General features: G+C 43.8%; 1 protein-coding gene across 1 annotated transcript in view; it reads right to left on the bottom strand.

Moving 5' to 3' along the window:
* The window catches only part of CPSF3 (cleavage and polyadenylation specific factor 3), a 710,232-nt gene that overhangs the window by 386,315 nt on the left and 302,330 nt on the right, over window positions 1-21,587 (bottom strand). The window contains exon 9 of the mRNA XM_044079083.1: window positions 4,493-4,651. Within this exon, the coding sequence (XP_043935018.1) occupies window positions 4,493-4,651 (159 nt within the window). The remainder of the gene's footprint in view (window positions 1-4,492; window positions 4,652-21,587) is intronic.

A 21,587-nucleotide genomic window follows, 5' to 3' on the forward strand; every position in this document is an offset into this window, starting at 1 on the left:
CCGTTTATGGGCATTCCTCAGCATCCTCGGGAACATCCTCCATTTTTACCACAGGTTCTTCAAGATCTGTTGTCTCAGGGTACTATTTAAGAGGTGCATGTGTCCCAAAGGGGGAAGGGTCCTACTCCTGTCTCTTTCTAGTGCCCAGAAAAGAAGGCACTTGGAAACCTATTCTAGACCTCTCTCATCTAAACACTTTTCTAAACGTACCTTCCTTTCCGATGTTGTACCTTCCGATTCTGTTTCCTCTCTTGCTTCCTTAGGCCTATATGGTGTCTCCGGATCTCAAGGATGCTTATCTCCATATTCTAATCCATCCTCTTTTCAGGAGTGTTTCGCTGTTGCTTCCTGGCATTTTCAGTTCTCTGCTTTGCCCTTTGGCCTTTCTACTGCTCCAAGGATGTTCATCAAATGCCTTGCTCCTGTGACTGCCTTTTGCAGACTTAAAGGAATCCAAATATTTCCTTACTTGGACGACCTGTTGATTTATGCATCCTCTCCAGAGATCCTTTTGCAGAATCTTCACTTTGCCTTATCCTTTCTTTACACCCTGTGGTTCACTATAAATTTCAAAAAGTCTTCTTGGACTCCTTCTCAGGATCATGTTTTTCCCGAGTTGCAGGATTCAGACGGTGCCAATACTTACATCACTGCTCCCTCCAAAGGCCTTAACTCTCATTTCTTTCTTTCATACTCTTCTTCCTCTGGCTTCCATTATCACCAGGTAGTTTCTGAGAGTTCTGGGTTTCGAGGCATTCACCATTCCGATGCTCCATCTGGCTAAACTTCATAAGAGAAAGTTTCAGTGTTTTTAGAAGTCAGTGTGTCTTCAACATGCTCATCCTCTAGAATTTGTGGTTTCTCTTCTTCCTTGCCTCAGACTGGAACTTCTATGGTGGATTCAGCAGTTGTCTCTGAATCCAGGGAACTCTTTTCATCCCCCTCTTCCCTCTCAGGAATTGTTCACAGATGCCTCAGACACGGGATGGGGATGGGGACTTCTGGCTCCCTAAAGGTACAGGGGGTGTGGTCACCTTGTCAGCAGAAGGAGCACATCATATGAGAGCTCTTCTGCTGGCTCTTCAGATCTTTCAGTCTCTCTTTTCTCCAGGGCCTCTCAAGGCATTCAGAAACAAAACCACAGTGATGTGGTACATCAACAAACAGGGAGGAATGACATCTTATCTTCTTTGCCAGTAAGCACTTCCGGTATGGGTTTTGCTGTGACGTGTCAAGTAACTCTTCAGCAGTTTATCTCTCTTCCAGTCAGAACATTGTGGCAGACACTCTGAGTAGGTCCTTAACTCAGTCCCATGAATGGATACTTCACATGGATGTGTTTCTGGACATTATACACCAGTGGGGTACACCTCAAGTGGATCTTTTTGCCTCCCCTCTGAACAGACAACTTCCTCTAGTATGGAAGGTGGATGCCCTCTCATTCTCTTGGAATTGGATGTTTCTTTATGCATTCCCTCCCCTTCCTCTCATTCCGAATGTCCTGTTCAAGATTCAGTAGGATGCTCCCAAAATCTTATTGGTAACTCTTTTGGCCAGGACAACACTGGCTCCCCTCTTCTTCTGCATCTAGCCAAGGGCAATCATCACAAGTTACCTCACAGGGTGGATCTAATCACACAAGACGAGGGATCTCTCCATCCACCCCCCACCTGTCCACGCTTCAACTGACACTGTGGGTGATAGGATTTTGATTCCTCATAGACACCTTTTTTCTGAGGGTGTGCTGCAAGTCTTGCAGGAGGCCAGGAAACCTACACTAGGAAATCCTACTTATCCAAATGGAAGAGGTTTTCTTCTTGGTGTCTCTCTTAACCTGGACCCACTTACTGTGGATGCTCCTTTGGTTCTCTCTTATTTGTGTGGGTTGCTCAATGCTAGTTTGGCCTATTCTTTGATTAAAGCCCACCTAGCAGCTATCTCTGCTTGTCTGCCTTTTTCTCCTTCTTTAGCTGCTAGATTTGAGGTGAAACAATTTCTTAAAAGTGTCCTTTATATTAGACCGCCAATGAACTCTGTTCCTCCTCCCTGGGATCTTAATTTTGTTTCGGAGAACTTGACTCAGGCTCTCTTTGAGCCTGCTGCTTCAGCTTCCTTGCAACATTGTTCAGGAAGACTGTTCTTTTGTTAGAACTTACTTCTGCCACACATCTGTCCGAGTTGCTGGCCCTTATGGCTTGCCCTCCTTTTTCAGTCTTTCATGAGGATAGGGTGTCCTTGTGTACTAACTCTCTTTAATGCCAAAGGTGGTTAATGAGCTCTTAATCAGTCTATTAATCGGTTTCATTTTTCCCCTCTCCGCAAACTGACTATGAAAGGGTGCTGCATACTGTGAACATGCACAGGTAACTTAGAGTTTACTTGGATATGACCAAGGCTATTAGAAAATCTGATCAGTTGTTTCTTTTCATCCTAGATCTTTGGGGCTTGCTGTATCCAAGCATGCTATTTCTTCCTGGATTTCTAAGACTACTTCCTTCTGTTACACTTTTCATGGCAAGAGTATTCCTTTTTCAATTAAAGCTCATTCTACTAGAGCTGTGGCTTCTGCTGCTGCTTTTTCAAAGGCTTAGATACCAATTGCATTCTTGAAGCAGCAAGGACATCTATCATTATGGTAAGATTTTACACAACTGTACTTTCTTGTTCTACATTTTATTTAGATCAAGGTTTGAATATGACCTTGACATTAACTCTTCTTATTTGACTCAAACTTTCAGTTACGTTTTCAATTCTCTGTCACTGTGCCTTTAAATTTGTCATTATATGATCCTTCTAAAAATTATTTAGCTGTACTTTTGAAACCGCTTTTAATCTGACTGGTTGGGCCATCAATTAGCCCAAATGCACTTTTACTTTTTCTCAATGAAGGTCACTGCTGACCACCAACTCTACTGTTCCACTCTCATGGAAAAAGAATATTTAGTTATGAAATGTATACTGAAACAGGTCAAATGTAATGTCCTACACCATGCAATGATACAAGTCACATGTCATGTATCATGCTGCTTGGTTCCCCTTGCACAGAAGGGTAAAGTGTTGTGTTTATTTTCACACACTATGAATGTCTGAAGCATTTTTTATTTATTCCTGTAGCAAACAGCCTCCTGTTATTCACGCACATATTATGTGATATGGCTGCACTAACTATGAAAGCAAAGGCCAACTTTTCATAAACTGTCTCAAGAAACAAACTAAATGATATTTTTATTGCTTTAGGTTAGGAATAAGTTCATTTTAACTAAAGGCTTTGCGTGCCAAACCCATTGATACTAACTTGTTTTTAACTCTCATTCTCTCAGTTAATGGCTTTATGGAATGCGATACGTGGAAACTGACTGAAGGTGGGAAGACAGTTTTGCTCGATTTTAAGGAAAGCTTCTGTCATCGAAATAGTATCTGCAAGGCTTATTTATGTGTTGCTTTCCATACGTAAAAGGAACAAGACCTAAGTAATATTGTACTTCATTAATGGTACATATTAAACACAGAGAGGGATAAAAAGAAATGTGCTATTTTTCCATCAAAAATAATAATAAAACATCAATAGGCAGACATTAGGGGGGAAATGTACCTAACCAGGAAATAAGAAAAGCAATGCAACCAATTTCTTCATTGCAGTAAAAATACAAATTAAATTGAATCACATCACTATGTAATACGATGATCTTTCAGTCTCCTCGGACCTCATCTTACCATCCCGGCCCCCGGGAATACTAACCATCCTCCTATCCCCCACTGGATTACTCTGGTATGGCTGGGGCTAGTCATGGATCCTAAGGCAGTGCTGCGGTCTCATCCATCTGTTCTTCTGTTGGGTAGGGTCTTTTTATATGCCCTTTCCCCACTCCCCACACTCATCAACTATGACCAAGAACAACTCCCCTCTTTGGACCATGCCTCCCCTTAGGCAGCACCATCGAAGACTGTAGTCCCACCCATAATGGGCAATCCCATCCTGCTCTTCCACTCCATCAGTCTCCCAAGTTGCTAATCAAACCCGGGTCACCTTGGCAGTAGTCAGACCTTTAGCCCTCTGTGCCACTGGAGTGGCTAAAATAAGACAATTTTTTTCTGCAAGAATACTGACTGCAGAACCTACTATAAAACTTTGTAGTATTCAGTTTGCAAGTCCATCTTCTATCCCATGAAAACAGCATGCATTTTGTACAAGGCTGTCACCTCCTTCCTGAATACACAGGAATCCTGTTCTCCTACTGAAACCTACATCACTGATAGATGCAATTACGTTTACATATTCAGATGCTAGACTGGTACTAGTTGCAGTAATATATGATGCAGTCAAGCACTAAAACCACTCCACTGTCTATGCACATAAACTGAAGGGAATACATAGTGAAAATAAAAACAAAGCATATGCATAAAGTTAAAGTAGAATGCGATGGAGTAAGTCTATTTTCCAAGGCCAAAAAAACAAAGCAGTGACTTTGGAATTAATTTTAATGATTATTACCTTAGCAAGTGTTCCTTCCACACAGTATCCTGCTATGATAACGCCATTCCTTTTGTCTGTGCACCAACTCTCAAACAGTTCTCTGGATAAGCCACTCTGCATCATACCTGGAGATGCCATAACCACGCTGGAACCAATGTCATCAAAATGGTCCATACTCTAAAGATAGTAAAAGTACAGCTTAGAACCAAGACTCGTTAACATTCACATGCATTCACAAACTAGATTCTGCAAGGAATAAGTTTCATAACTTACTGAACAATGTCTGTTCATTTTCAGTGAGAATTAATACATGCCCAAAGTGTTATCAGGCAACAAGCCAGATGCAAATCTCCTTCAAAACATATTATGTGCATTCATTCTCAGTAAAACCATAGCCTTCTGTGGTTTACTTACATAAAAGATGATACAAGTACTTACACAGAAAAATAAAAGTACATGCCGACACAAGAATAGTCTGTACACACGCACACAATAAAGTGGTTAAAACTATATCACTGGCATTCATGCATATAAACTAGATACCCTTATAAATCCTTCTGATGCATAGCCAGGAGCTAATCATTACAAAGAAATGTTCAATAACCAAAATAAATAATCTAAGTCACTGTGACAAGAATTACATCATCAACTATTTTTAAGCAAAAGCACAATGCATTAAACATAAATTAAATTAAATTAAATTAAATTAAACTAAGAATATCTGTAGCACATTAAGTGGGTACAAGAAATGAATTGCTTACTGGTATGCAAATCTCATACAACTGCTTGAGTAGTGAATATGAGAAAAAAGTGTTTAGAATTTTATATACGTTATACTGAAAAAAAATCAACATGTGATGGTCAAAGACCAACTTACTCTCTACACGTGTCCCCAAGTCCCTGACCCCTGGATCAACACTTAGCTGTATGTTGTCAATATGATTTTGGAGCTTTTCTTCCCGGGTCTCTGCTAAAAATAGGCTTCCAGCAGTCAGACTTTCCCAGTACTCAAATGTCAATAAATAAATATAAATAAATGATAGGTACGAGAGGTGGATGACTTTGTGACAGATACTATGCATTTCTTGGCATTTAGTTTTAGTCCATGGCTCTGACACCAGTTGCCTGTGAAAGTTCTTACTGGAGAAAGTACAGCTGTGTAAATTCTTACCATAAACTACATGTCCTTCTCTTCACTGTTGCAGTATTCTTCACCTTAGGGATCTCCTGTCAAGGATAGCTCAATGTCACACCTGTATACCAAAGCCTTTAAATCTTGTATGCACCACATGTCACATGTAAGCTCCCTGCACAGGACGTTTGGCATAATGGTGACGTATGAATGCAGTTACTCAGAACTGAATTGCGCCAGTAAAGAACAGTTTCCGTAGGACAAATGCTTTGCCACAGATGGCCTGCACCTGTCGCCCCTGGGATTCCGGATACTGGCTAAGGCTCTTGCTGCCCCTATAGTGCCTTTTTTAGGCAAGGTTCAAATAACAAATTCACCGCCGTAACAGGAACAGGCAAGCAAAAACGGAGGGTAATGCTACTCAATGCTAGAAGTCTAAATCTCAAAATGCATTCACAAGAGACACTCCTTAAAATGGAGAACAGCGATATCTGTGCAGTGACTGAGACCTGGTTCAAAGCTCCAGAGAACACCCCTGCACTACAGGGCTATAACACATACCACACTTTTTGGCCATGTAACCTGGACCGAAACACCAAAGGCGGAGGTGTGTCCATATTCATTAAGGATATCCACACCTCCAGGCTAGTTGCTCAGCATAATGCATCCGAGGTTATCCAAGTGCAACTAACTCTGGGCAAAACTGCAATCCAAATTGTAGCTTGCTACAGATCCCCCACCATGCCCCAGGATTCCCACTCCTGTTTTCTTGATGTACTGGAAAATATTAGGGTTCAACCACACACCCTAATAATGGGCGACTTCAACTACCCCACCATTAACTGGGAAAACTACTTGTGTACCAACTCCTTAGCTCAACGCTTTCTGGAATTCATAAACTCCAATGCCCTGGGATCAACTAATCCACACCCCCACCAGGGGCAACAATATCCTAGACTTAGTCATTACCAGCATGAGTGACCAGTGTTCCACACCTGAAGTCAACTCCTCGTTGGCCCGATCCGACCATAAGCTAATCACCCTTGATATCCACATCCCGCCCCTATCCCCCATTAAGGAAACCACAGTAAAAAGTTTCTCCAAAGCCAACTTCATGCTTCTTAAGACAGAAGTGGTGAACTTCATGACACCCATGCAGATGGACAAAACAGTTACAACTGCTGAATCCTAAACAAATGCACTCTATAAGCACTTACACAAGTGCATGGATCATGCTATCCCCAACAGAACCAAGACGCTATCCTCCAAAAAAAGGAAGCCAATCTGGTAGTCCCCTGCCATAAACAAACTGTACAACAGAAGGAAGAAACTGTTGCAAAAGAGAGTAAAATCCCATAAGTGGAGGAGCTCCCTGGTCAGCCTCAGTAAGAAGCTGAGATCCCTTATAAGATCCTCCAAAGCTAGCTACGAAAACAAAATCGCCACTAATTCTAAGGACAACCACAAAGCATTCTATAGCTATGTCAAGAATCTCGATGGCAACACCCATATCTGCTCTGAGTTACAGCACAACGGCACGAAAATTACAGAACCAAATGATATTGCCAACATCCTGGCAGATAGGTTCAGTGCTAACTTTACCCCCCCACCCCCTAAAGGGCCCATATCTATACAGGAAGAATGCGGAGTCTCTGTAATCACAACTACACAGGTAAAAGCTGCACTCTCAAGTCAAAAACACAGCATCCATGGGACCAGACAACATCCCAGGCTGCGTTTTACACGAACTTCAGAACAAACTGGCTCCCCACTTAAGCACCATGTTCAATAATAGCCTTGCATCAGGCTTTGGCCCACTGAATGGCACACAGCAACACTTATCCCACTCCACAAAGGTGGAGCCACCACTGACCCCTGACCCCAGGAACTATCAACCTATTAGCTTGACGAGCCTGGTCTGCAAGGCCATGGAACATATCATCATGGAACTCATAAACAAAGACATTGGTAACCTCCAAACTCTGGATCCCACCCAGTTCGGGTTTGTGAAAGGCAGATCATGCCTCCAGAAACTGATCAACATCTTTGAGGCAGTCACCAAAGCCGTAGATGAGGGTAAGGTGGTTCACACAGCCTATCTTGACCTCGCTAAGGCTTTCAACACCATCCCCCATACTGGAATTATAGCTAAACTCACTAAACTAGGTATAAATCCCTACGTCACAAGATGGGTTGCCAACTGGCTCACTGACAGAACCCACAATGTAAAAGTTGCAGACTCCAAATCTGACCTCAAAGCAGTGAAAAGTGGAGTACCACAGGGTTCCATCCTGGGACCTCTCCTGTTTGGTATCTACTTCTCTGAAGTACAGGCTAAAACAGAAGGCCTCTGGCTAACTAAGTTCACAGATGACTGCAAACTAGGAGCCACAGTCAAGTCCCTAAATGATGTGGACATCCTACAGAAGGGCCGCGCTGAGACAGATGCCTGGTGTCAGAGCCATGGCCTCAAACTCAATGCCAAAAAGTGCAGTGTCATCCCCTTTGGTAAAAACTCTGTACCCATGAACTACCACATAGGCAGCAATCTACTTAACAACGAATGTGTGATAAGAGACCTTGGGACCCAGGTGGACAGTAGTCTCTCCTTTGATAGTCACATCGCCACAGTAGTCAGGAAGTCCATCTACATGGCACACCTCATCATAAAAGGGTTCTCATCCAGGAAAAAAAAGAGGTCATTGTTCCCCTCTACTCGAAACTCAGACACATTATAGAGTACAAAGCCCCTTTTGGAATGTACCTCAAGACATCTGCAGCAGCTGGAAAGGCCACAGAAGTACCTCACAAAGAGGATTACTGGCCTCAAACAAATGCCCTACACTGACCGCCTCAAAAAACTCCAGCTTTACTCCGTAGCACATCGCCTACTCCGAGGTGATCTCTGCCTAACATATAAAGCTATGTCAAACCCAGAGCTGTTGTACATGCTACACCTAAAGAAATCCCAATCCCTCCGAGCTACACGCTCTAGGGACCTAAACCTTGTCACCACAATAAACAGGACATGCTGGAGGGATAGATTTCTGTCCCAGAGACTTACCATACTCTGGAACAGGCTACCCATCTATGTCAAGCAAAGTTCTTCATTAGCACTCTTCAAGAAAAATTTTGATGAGTGGATGGGAAATAGGAAATACACCCCGGGGATCACTTTTGTGTCCCTGCTCGACAGTGGCACAGGGAAATAACTTTCTTGGGTGGCGTAAACCAGGGAACCTTGTTGGCTAGGCTTACGTAGGCCCTTGGGCCAATAGCCTAGTACCTACCTATGAACCTATGCACATCAAAAGGGAGAAAATATAGATGGAAAATAAGGACTCTCAGTCAGGAGGGTAACAAACTCAAAACCCAAAAGAAAAAGGGGGATGGAGGGAGGGACCAAGTACTGCAACAGTGAACAGAAGAATATATACTGTTATGGTAAAAAATGTACACAACTGTATTCTGTCCTTCTATATCACTATTGCAGTATCCTTCACCTTGGGGAGAGTACAAAAGCTCAAAAAAAAAATGAGGAGGAGGTGGAAAGCTGGGAAGACCCTCAAAAAACTCATGCAGGATGGCTCTATCAAAACCTGTTCTGGCCCTAAAAAAGATATCTAATTTATAATGCTTAGTAAAGGTTTGTACTGAGGACCAGGTAGCAGCTTCAGGGATGGAATTGGTATCCAAATCCTTGAAGAAAGCACCAGAAAAGACAACTGCCCTACTGAAGGTAACACTAATTGAAGACACACCCTTTACATGAAAAGAACAACAAAAGGAAATGGCCTTAGTTATCCAGGAAGAGATGGTTTGCTTGTAAGCAGCTAAACCCAAAGACCTGGGATGAAAAGACACAAAAAACTGTTAAAACTTAAAAATGTTCTTAGTTTCATTTAAGTAACACCCGAGCTGTTTTGCAAATCCAAGGTATGCAAGACCCTCTCATTATCAGACTGAGGAGAAGGAAAAAAGAAGGGAGTTGTACTACCTGATTGAAGGACAACTAATTAACATTGGGCACAGAAGAGGGATTAGTATGAAAAGACACCCTGTCTCTGTGAAAAACCGAAAAAGGAGGAATGGGCATCACGACCTGAAGCTCAGAAACTCTCCAAGTAGAAGTAAAAAGCAAGCAGGACAGTCTTTCGGGTTACACAAAAGCTAAAACTGCAGGCTCAAAAGGAGCCCGAGTCAATTTTTCCAAAACAAAGTTAAAGTCCCAAGGAGGAGTTAATAGGCCTCCTTGGGGACCTAAGATGCAGGACACCTTTAAGAAATTATTTAACCTCAAAGCAGGAGGCCAAAGGAGGATTCAAAGTCAGGCAGGCAGTAATAGCTGATAAACGTGCCTTCACAGAAGAATAGGCCAAGACAGACTGGAACAACTCACACAAATAGGAGGGAACTAGAGGGACTCCCACTGAAAAAGGGTCCTGGCTACAAGCATGACACCAGAGAGAAAATCTTTTCCATTTGAATATACAAGACCTTCTGACTGTGGGCTTCCTTGCCTCCTGTAAAACCCTGAGCACATCCTCAGAAAAGAGACGCCTAAAAGGGATAAAAACCCCATCCCCCATGATGTCAGTTGGACAGTAGACAAATGACAGTGGATGAGGTCCAACAGGTGAGGCAACATGTAGTTACTGCCCCTGACCAGATGCATTAAGAAGGGGAAACCACTGCTGTCTTGACCAAAAGAGAGTCACTAGCAAGATTTTTGGGGAGTCCAGCCGAATCTTTTGCAGGACTCCTGGAACAGGAAGGAAAGTACAAACATCCCCTTCTAAAGAAAAGAAAGGGTGTCCATCTCCCACACCAGATGGCATGACACTCTAGAACAGAAAAGAGGGAGCTGCCTGTTCAGAGGGAAGGCAAAAAGATCTACTTGGAGAATACCCCACTGATAAACTGTCCAGAAACAAGTTTCTGTGAAGTATTTAGTTGTGAGCCTGTGTTTTGGACCTGCTCAAAGAGTCTGCCATTAGATTGTGCTCTGATGGAATATATACTACCTGAAGAGTTAGCTGATAACTGATAGCCAGATCCCAAGCCAGAAGAGACAAACTGCAAAGAAGGTAAGACTTTGTACCCCTCTGTTTGTTGACATACCACATCACTATGATGCTGTCTGTGTAAACCTTCAGGGGACCTTGAGAGAGCAGGGGTGAAAAGCCTGAAGGGCCAGACTTAGAGCTCTCATCTCTTTGATGCTGACATAGTCTGACTTCTGATGGGAAGGCCAGAGACCCTGTACTTTCAGGTGACCACAGGAAGCCACACACCCCATGTCTGAAGTACTGGTGAATAGTTCTTGGGAAGGAATCAGAGACAGAAAGGCAGGCATGGGTTGAGGGTAAGTTGCTGAATCCACCACTTGAATTCCTGCTTTAGACAAAGAAGGAGCTGTACTCTGAAATCCAGAGGGTGGCAATGCTGAAGCCAAACTGACCTGAGGCACCACTGAAGATTCTGCATATGCAGTCTGGCAAGAGGGAGTACTGGAACAGAAGAGGCCATGAATCCCAAGGTCCAAAGAAATGCCCTGACTGGAAAGGCAGCACAGGAAGAAGAGACTGAAAGAAAGCTGTCAAGGACAAAGCCTTTACAGGTGAAGGAAAAGCCAATCTTGGCACTGTATGAATCCTGCAGCCCGGATACACATGATCCTGAGAGGGAGTCAGGACAGACTTATGGAAGCTGATAGTGAACCCCAGACTTTGAACGTCTCAGCCTGTAAAAGGCAACTTGGAGAAGGAGCCTGAAGCAACAGGTCTAGATAGGGAAAATTTTGAATACCCTGAAACATGGAAAATGTAATCACAGTAGCTAGACATTTTGGGGTTGGGCAAAACAAGGAACTGAAAATGAGTGGAAGAAACAGAGAAACACAAAAAACTTGCTGAAAAGAGGGTGAATAGGAATATGAAGGTATGCAACCTTCACAGACAAGGATAGCAGAAAAGCCTGCATCAGCAAAATTGGAAACAGGGTTTGAAGAGAAAGCATCCAAAAGGAAAGAACCTTGAGAAAAGTGTTGAGTACAGACAGATCCAGAATAGGCCTCCAAGTGTCCTCCTTTTGAGGAACCAGGAACATTCTGGAATAGAATACCTTTTCTACCTGGAAAGGAGGGACAGGCTGAATAGTTCTCTGATCCATCAGAGATCCAAGAAACTCTGAAAAATGGGGAAGCTGATCTTGAGGAGGTCGGGGAATCCCTGAAAAAGGAGGGAGAGACATAAACACCATGAAGTAACCTTGACGGATGATGGACAGAACCTAAGAATCTGAAGTGATGAGTTGCCAGTCTGGAAGACAGAGGGAGAGCCTAAGGAACAAATGAACCTGGTCAAGGGTTGGGTTGTGGGGCAAAGTGTCAAACAGAAGCAGATTTGTCAGACAAAGGAGGCTTCTGGGCCACATAAGCCTGAGAAGACTTGGCAGAAGGAGCTCATCTACCAACCTTCCTGCCGTTGGTAGCCTGACGTGGTTGCCTATAGAAAAAAGTACACCTAGTAGGGAAGTTCCTCTGGAGCTTATGGAAGGGGTACACAAAAATTTGTTTAAGGTCCTGCTAAGCTTTACCTTTTCCTTGAAGAGACTTCATAATCATCATCAGCAGTCCCAAAAAGATTTTTATAATCCAAAGCAGTATCCAGCAACTTGGTCTTAATATCTTTAGGTAATGACAAAGCCAAGAATAATGCCTCATGACAGACACAAAGACAGCAGCTCTGGAAGCAGCATTAGCAGTATCATAGCTGCACTTGACAGAGTGGCAATCCACCTGATAGAATCCAAAATAGAAAGAGCAGAGGACTTTTCTTCAGAATCAGGGAGGTCAGGGAGGTCAGAAATAACCTGACAACCCTGGGCACACAAGGCCAGAGAACATCTGGTCACGTGGGCTGCTAATTAAAGGCCCTAGAGGCCAAGGTGACTGCAGTATAGACCTTCTTTCAAATCCTCTCCATGGCCCTACTATCCTTATCTGAAGGTAGGAGCTTAGTAGAGGGAAAAACTTAGAAGGTTTGTCAAAGGAGACCAACACCACAGCAGAATCAGTAGAAGGACACAAACATTAATTAACAATCCTCAGGAACATTATAGGTTCATCGATAGATTAATATCAGACTAAATGCCTTTCTGGGTCATTTTAAATCTAGCCAATTATGCCCATGTGAGAATCAAACCCTGCACCTTGTGTCTGTAAGGTAAACATTTTAACCATTATGCCAATCTCCCAAATCAAAAGATATTGCTTCAATCAATGAATATCTTACCAGTGGTCTGGATCAAACCTTGTAGCTTATGCACAGGGGGAGAACACTGTCACCATTATGCCATTTGGTATGCCAGGTTTCTTAGGAGCAGGGGGTTAAGAATCATGAGTCTCTGATGCGGCTATAAAGGTGTTCAACAAAGCAGCCAACACAGGAAGTACTGCAGAAGGTTTAAGCATGTCCACATAAAGCAACTCATAATACCTCTTCTGGATATCAGAGACCACAGAAGAATCTCGCATGAAATATTCCATTTTGGCTACTGTATGCCCAAAAGACAACTCCTCCAAAGGAGATTCAGGGCTAATGGAGCCCTCTTCATCAGAACCATAACCCAAGCGAGAAGACATCTGGCAAGAGTAAGACCCTTCATCTGACTTTGAATCTTCATCACAGGAATCAGGTTCCCTAGGCCTTTTGGAAGGACTTTAAGTTTAAGGGAGGGTAGGCATAGAAACCCCTTGGGGTGGCTTCAGGGCCATTAGGACATTGAACAAGACCTGAGTAAACTCCTGCCATTCCCTTTGAGGGTCCTTAGGGCATACAGAAAAATGTTTAGTCTTCTGTTTTTTCTTGGTAGGGATGCTAGCCCTAACAAACACCAGAGGTTCTGACCTGTGACAAGAGGACCTGGAACCTCTTCCCTGACAAGAATCTGAGGAATCCCTCTAGGGCCCTCAGAGATGATCAACCACGGTTCCCTCTTAATGTCTGGAGTAGATGTCTGCAAAGCCTCACAGGACATGCAAAAGTAAGGATACATGCCAGCCTCTGACTTGGTCACAGCAGAGGAATCTGAAGTGGACACCATACGGCTTACAAAGCTATCACCCACTTCTAGAGAGAATTAATTCATCCATGCTCTCAGAAGTATGCTGATAACTGGTACTGCCCTCTAGTATTCAGAGAGTAAGTGAATAGGATAAATAAAATTGCAATGGGAAGAAGGGAAATGTACCCTGAGTTGGTGGCCATGAGGCCATGGTAAAGACACTATAAGACTAGTGAAATAGCAGAATTCTATGTACTGCAAAATGGTTTGCTTTGATTTAAAGAGAACTTGACAAGATTTTTTTCTGTGCATCGGGAAATAGTGCATCATTACTAGAAGGTCCGCAAATATAATTCCATCATCCTTCACTGCATAAGCACTAGGGCCATTTTCAGTCTCTTCTATGTAATTGTGTTATGTACAAGCATGTAAATAGGTCCAGATCTTCAGAAGCATCTCAGCCAAGAGATACAATATTTCCAACACTATGAAAATATATGGAAACCTCTCAGTCAGTTTCCCCACTTAAGTAAACATTCACAATTTTTCTGTTAAAAATTTTGGTTAAGCGCCATAGCCGGACAGATAAATTCAACAATTTCTCCCTTAAATACAGCTGTAACACATTAGTGTAGTCCTCATCCTTAGTAATTTCTCCAGTTAAAGAAATACCACTAGTGAGCTTTAAAAAGGCTGTAGAAACGTTCCAATAGTAAAAAACACACACAAAGACCAGGCAAAATCTGTGCAAACTCCAAAGAAAAAATTCAAACTCTTCTCCAAATAAGATTTAAGCGCTTTCATTCACTTTTATTAACGTGAACTTCCTAGTGAGCTCTAACCTATTAAACAACCAGCAACTCCCCCCCAGGGCAGAAATATCCATCCACTGAGCTCCTCCTTGACCAGTCCTGAAAAGCCCCTCTTTGTGATAACAGTTCTTCTACCTAGCATTATGGACTGTTGGGACTACCCTTGTTTCTCCTGCCACCCTTGTTGACTTGGGTCTCTTGAGGCAGTGTAGCAATTGCCTCATGTACACTGACAACCCTCAACTAATAACTCACTCTAGTTCAGAGTGTGAGAGATGTAAATAGACCAAGAATCTTGAATCCATGCTCTCTCGTATATAAAACACTACAGTGAAGAGGTTGTCAACCCACCCACCACTACTCATTCACATAGTGCCATTACTCATACACACAGTATGCATCAAACACAAAAATCAACATATGTGGAGGTTCTATCAGAAAACTTACCAAAACACCAGAGAGCTCCAAAATAAGAAGTTATGTACTCACCATAGCGTTCCATGTTTACTGTCCCTAATCTTGCCATCATTCTTGCTGGTTGGGTTCAGAACAGAGTATTGGTTCCAACTCAGCCTATTACTAAAGCTCGAGAGCTTCCACTGGCTCGAGGCTATACCCTATGCCATAATGCTAGGGAATATAACCCAGATCTTGTTTGCAGATTACTAACATATTAGAAAAAAACATTCACTAAAAGTAATGGTAATAATTCTTAGCCTATGTCTTAAGAGGCAAGAAGGAAAGCAGAGAACATTTATCACTAATAAAAAAATTTCCTCTCAATCCTCCAGGAACGAAGGTTGGAGGAAGAAGGGTGGGACGCAAGAATACAGGCGAGATTATGAACAACAAACATGGAACGTTATGGTGAGTACATAACTTCTTAATATTATGTTGTCCCATCTCCCTTCATTCTTGCTGGTTGGGACAGCTCCCCCAGCACCTTCTTTCTCGGGTGGCTCAAGGGAATAAGCTCTTCAGAACAGTGGAGCCAAAGGAAGCCCTGTTCCAGGAGGCCACATCTACTTTGTAATGAGTGATGAAGGTATGAGGATTGACCCATGTGGCTGCAGCACAGATAGAGTCCAAAGGTAGTCTGGCCTGAAAGGCAGTCGAAGTTAACATAACTCTTGCTGAGTGGCCTCTAATCTTTCCTGGCAGTTTATGCTGGGAATTATATGCATAGGTGATAAGTGTCAGTAAGCCACTTTGAGAAGGTAACTTTTGAAACTGGTGCACCTTTCCTGTTATCCAAGAAAGAGACAAATAGCTGGCCAGATTTTCTAAACTCCTTCGTTCTATGCAAGTAGAAATGCACCTGCCTGTGGACATCCAACTGATTTAGTTTTTATTCTGCCTTGTTGTCACAGTTTGGAAAGAAGACAGGCAAGTCAATGGACTGATTCAAATTGGTCTCAGAACATACTTTGGGAAGGAATGAAGGATTCGTTCTAAGAGAAATTCTGTCTTTATGAAAAACTAAATAGGGAGGGCGAATTGACAGGGTTTGGAGCTCTGAAACCCTCCTAGCTGAAGTAATGGCTGTTAAAAAGATAGTCTTCCAGGTCAGAAATTTTAGTTGGCAGAAGGACGACACTGGTTCATATGGTGGGAGAATCAGAGTAGTCAGTACCAAATTGAGGTCCCAAAGAGGTGGAGGTTCCCTTATTGGAGGCCTTCAGAGGCACATGGGATATATGCAAATGATCATTATGAACATCAGGTGTTTCAGCTAATTGGCGATTCTGAATGCCTATGACTTGTTTCGTTTTAATGTACAATTTCAGGCCAATAAAGCCAGACCCCACTAGATGTGGATATGCATATTTTGGCCTTATGACCTCATCAGCACAGCGCAAGCAGAGTGTATGCATATGCATGCAATATGCATATCCACAGCTAGTGGGGTTTGGCTTTATTGGCCTGAAATTGTCCATTAAAACGACAAAACAAGTCATGGGCATTCAGAATCGCCAATTAGCTGAGACACCTGATGTTCATAAGGATCATTTGCATATATCCCATGTGCCTCTGATACAAGAGGTTTTGGAGGTCACTCAGTGGAAGTTCTAGCTTTGCTGGAGTTTTCATTTGTTTTTACTGATTGGTTTGGACTTAGTAAAAAAGTACCTCTCAGGAAGGCTTTGCACAATCTATGAGACATTATTTTAGATCCCATGTCTCCTATGTGGTAGTTACATATGGCAGCTAATTGTCCTCGTGCGACAGCTGCTGCAGCACCTTCATTGAAAATCTCTGCTAAGAAATTTAAAATTGTACTTACAGGGGCTGTGAAGGGGTCTATGTGATACCTGGAAGCCCAACAAGAAAACCCTTTCCATTTGCTAGCATATAGTTTCCTAGTCATCGTTTTATGAGATGAAACCAGAATGTGTCGCACTGCAGTGGATATATCTGGAAGCCTGGCTAAGATTGGAAGTGGAGCAGCCAAGCTGTCAGTTTGAGGGTTTGAATAGAGGGATGGATCATTCCTGACTGGTGAGTCAGAAGATCTGGTACCAGGTCCAGAATCCACGTCTCCTCTCAGAGATGGAAAGGAAAGGGAACCAGATCTGACGAGGCCAGTATGGACCAATGAGAATTAACCTGCAACTCAACAATTTGGCTTTCTGTAGGACTTTGGGGATGAGTGGAAACTGATGAAAAGCATGAAGAAGTCCCAGGGGCCAATCGTGAACAAGTGCATCCCTTTGTGACTCCCTCAGTGGGGGGATTAAGGAAAGGTAGCTGCTGCATTTGGTATTCATGGATGTGGCAAAGAGGTCACAGCAAGGCTGGCTTCACTTGTGAAAAATTTGGCTCGCAACTTCCTGTTTCAAGGGCCACTCATGAGGCATCAGAATTGCTCTGCTTAAGTTGTCTGCTATCACATTGGATTTCCCCAGAATATGCGCTGCAATCAGAAAACGTTGAGAAGAAATTGCCCACTGCCATACTCTGAGCCTCTCGACAGAGGGGGTAGGATCTGGTTCTGCCTTTGCCTTGTTTGTTGATGTACCACACTACCGACATATTGTTTGTCTGTATTGCAATTGTACCTGGTGGAAGAGAGTTCTGGAATGCCTGCACAGCCAGAAGCACCATTCTCATCTCTAGGACACTGATGTGCAAAAGGTGCTCGTGTTTCTGCCAAGTTCCTTTGATGGTCTTTCCCAGATAATGCCCCCCCACACCCTATCTGGGAAGAGTCCGTGGTCACTGTAGCTACTGGTTGAGGGAGAGTGAACGGTCTGCCTAGAGTTACCTGTGTGGATTGGAGCCAGCAGCGTAGGTCCTTCTTGCAGGAGTCTGTAATGAAGATCTTGTGGGACATGGGCAACTCCTGCATGGACCATTGGGCAAAGAGGATCCACTGTAGGACTCTCGTATGTAGACGTGCAAGAGGTACTAGTGTTATAGCAGCCGCCATAGTGCCTACGACTTTTAGGACAAACTTTGCCTGTACTTTCTTCTTAAAGAGCAAGATGGGATACTTGATGTCGCAGTGTCTGTATCCTGCCGTGAGGCACTTTTGCTACCGTGCCTTTTGTGTTTAAGTCTGCTCCTATAAATGTAATATGCTGAGATGGCAATAAGGCAGATTTTTCTAAATTTATGGAAATGCCCAGTTCTGAGCATAGATGGATGATGGTGTCTCTCGTCTTTGTTAGCAGATGCTTGGTGGTGGCGATCAGGAGCCAGTCGTCTAAGTATGGAAACACCCGGAATACTAGATGCCGCAGGTGAGCCCTGACTACTGCCATACATTTGGTAAATACTCTGGGGGCTGTAGTGAGGCCAAAGGGCAGAGCTCTGAATTGTTAAAGGCTGGCTCCCAGCCAGAAGCATAGATATCTCCTGGATCGCCTGTCAATTTTTATATGGTAGCACGCATCCTGAAGATCAATTGAGCACGTCCAATTGTCTTGTCCCAGGAAAGGGAGTATAGACTGCAGTGTCATCATCTGGAACTTTGCCTTTTTTATGAACTTGTTCAGCCTGCTGAGATCCAAGATGGGTCTCCAGTTCCCTGTTTTCTTTGGGACTAAAAAGAAACTTGAGTAAGTTCCAGATCCAATTTGGTCTGCGGGAACTTCTTGGATGACTCTTTCTTAGCAACCTTTGCACCTCTATGGTTGCCTGAGCCCTTTGACAGGGTGGAATGTCTGGGACTGATCTTGCTTGTGGGAGTGGGATGGAAAATGGTATGTTGTACCCCCTGGATATTATCAATTGTACCCATTTGTCTTGAGTGATGTTCAGCCAGGCTTTTGGGTACAGTGATAGTCTGCCCCCGAATGCCTCCAGAGGTGGGCAGGCAGGCCTCCTTTCAGGAGCACTGGAAGAGTCTACCAGGGAACGTATCTCTGTCGCCCTGATTTTGCGGTCCCCTCTGCCGTGAGGTCAGAGTCTTCCATTGTTATTTCCTCCTCTGCCCCTGGGGGGAAATGTCACCACGTACGTCAGGCAAAGCTCTTTGGGATTTCTGGAACCACATTTTCCTACCCTTCTGGCCTTTGGGATAAGGCCTGGTAGGGACAGAAAAATGTACTCCCACAGCAGACAGAGTTTTGCCTTCTTGTTCGCACCTGGTTAGAGTCTCTAACTTTTGGCCCGAACAAGGACGAGCCGTCAAAAGGGGCGTTTATAAAGGAAGACTTGAAGGGCTCAGTAAACTTGCAAAGACGCATCCAGGAATGTCTCCTCAGAGCTATTTCTGTGCCTGCTGCCTTACTTGCTCCATCGGCTGCGTAAGAGATGAGCCTGACAGAGGAGTTGACTACAGAACTTATGGCAGCAAGCTGAGAGGTCACCTTGTCTGACACCCCCACAGCTGTAGAACCATGGAGGGTATCTTCTAGGTCCTTCAGGAGATCCCTCTGAAGTCTGGTAAAATGAGTTAAAGTAGTTAAGTAATCTGAGTATAAAAGCCGCTGATGAGAACATATGCGTCCCATATCTGTCCATCATTTGAGATTCCTTATTCGGTGGATGGACAGATGAAGTCGTCTCAGTTAACTTCTTTTTGTTAGCCCCCGCCACCACCATAGCATCTACCAGGACACCTTTGATCAAGAATTCTTTCTCAGAAGGGGCAGTTATGAATTTGTTGGGCCTCCTTGGAACTGGTTCCACAGATTCTGGAGAGCCCCATGCCTTTCGACTAACCACACCAAGGAGCTGATCAAAAGGCGGAGACACCCAAGAGTTGGAGGGCTGAGATCCAAATGCCTCCAGGTATATGGACTCATCCTCCAAAAGAGAAAGGGTCTTCCAGCCACCTCTCTTCTTTAGGATCTCTAGGATGTCAGAGAAGGAGGCATCCTCAAAGGGTAACCATGGGCACCCTTTCAAATCCTCTAAATCCGTATCCGACATGACAGACTCCTCAGTGGATTCTAGATGTTTCCTCTTACAAGTTCTCTTCCGAGGGACCTCTCCGGAGGGGTCCTCTGGAGAGGTTTCAGAAGAGAGTGACTCACCCAATGGGGCATCCTGGGGCACTGGTTCTCTATACCTGGGGCGAAGGATGGTACAGAGGCAGACACTGGCACCTTTGGGGGAAAGAGTGCTTGGATCCAAGGGTGGAGCTGCCAGGGGTGACAGCACACTCCTCATCACCTAAAAGGCACTATGAACCGGGCTAGAGGGTGGATCCGAAGAGACAGGAGACCCCCCCCGTACCAAGGGGGGTGGGCTATAAGGCCGATGGAGGCGCTGAGCTCACACCTGCACCGATGCCCCAAGAGGTAGGTTCAGATCTGACAAGGGTCCAATCCAACTCTCCTCCCTGGACCCGATGGGAGAGCATTGGCTCCCAGACACCTCGACAGAAGATGATACCGAAGAGACCGGGTCCAAAAACCCAGGGGTGAGTCTAAGACCAGACGGTTCCACCACAAAGACATCCAAACACTCTGGCTCTGAAACCACTCGGGTCAGAGGAGGAACAGAAGACAAGGCAGCAACAGATATCGATTCCACTTCCTTATGGGCTGGACTCTAAAGGAGCTTGGCTAGAGCTAGAGTCCGAAGCAACCTCTTTACCACCCAGTCCAAGTCGTCATCCGAGAGGCTCCTGGAGGATCAAAAGGACAGGTTCAAGGATTTTAGACTACCAGCCACCGACTGCAAAAGAGGTAACTAAGGAACTGAGGAGACCATCTCCAGGGCTGGGGACTGGCTCCATCTATGGCTCTTAGTCAGTTACGACAAAACTGGTAGAACTGAAGGAGTGGTGTTTGAGAGCCCGAAATCCTTTGGGTCTGAAGTTGTGCCCTTAGATGGCTTTTTTGCCAGCTCAGAAATAGGAGCCAAAGAAGAAACTTTTTTTTTATCAATTTTTCAGACCTTGGGGATAAAGAAGATTTAGATGAGGTCTAGTTTCCTTCTAATGCCACAGCAAAAGAACCCTTGAGCAATCCCATAACTATAAGTTTATTCTTGCGTTCCTGCAGGGCCCTGGAATTAAAGCCATGACAAATAAAGGAGGACTCCTGAAGGTGAACCACATCTAAGCTATAGACACAGCTAGTGTGCCCGTCAGTTGTATACATTTTCTGTGTACAGGAGTCACACTTCTTGAAGCCTGACTGCTTCACTTCTTTCCCTTCCTTGAACATAGTGGAAACACAACCAGAACAACAACCCACTGTCCAGGAAAAACTATGCTAAAGATAAGAAAAGCTACCAGAAAAACAACTATTCAACTATTTCACACCACACACAAAAACAAGTAAATACAAAAAAGGTTACCCTATTTTTTTTATTTATTTTTTTTTAAACAGACATGCAGAGAAGGGTCTAGAGAGGAGAGGTCTCTAACTCAAACGAAGACCTCCTCTAGCCAGAGGAGACGCCTCTAACTAAAGCAAAACCTCTTGAGGAAGGGAAGTAGAAAAAGGAGGAGCCCTCTAATTTAAACGTGCTAAAAACAGAAAACGAAGGCGAATCCTCTAATTTAAACGGGTTCGGAAAGCATTAGCACAAACTAAGGTCTAAATATACTGTAAATAGCAAGACAACAATAATTATGTCAAAAAACTATTAGAATAGTAAATTATTATGATCAAAAGAAGTTCAATTAGCCTGAGCCCAGTGA

Source organism: Protopterus annectens, chromosome 1.part1 (genome assembly GCF_019279795.1).
Source record: "Protopterus annectens isolate FY-2018-M chromosome 1.part1, PAN1.0, whole genome shotgun sequence".
Classification (NCBI taxonomy): domain Eukaryota; kingdom Metazoa; phylum Chordata; order Ceratodontiformes; family Protopteridae; genus Protopterus; species Protopterus annectens.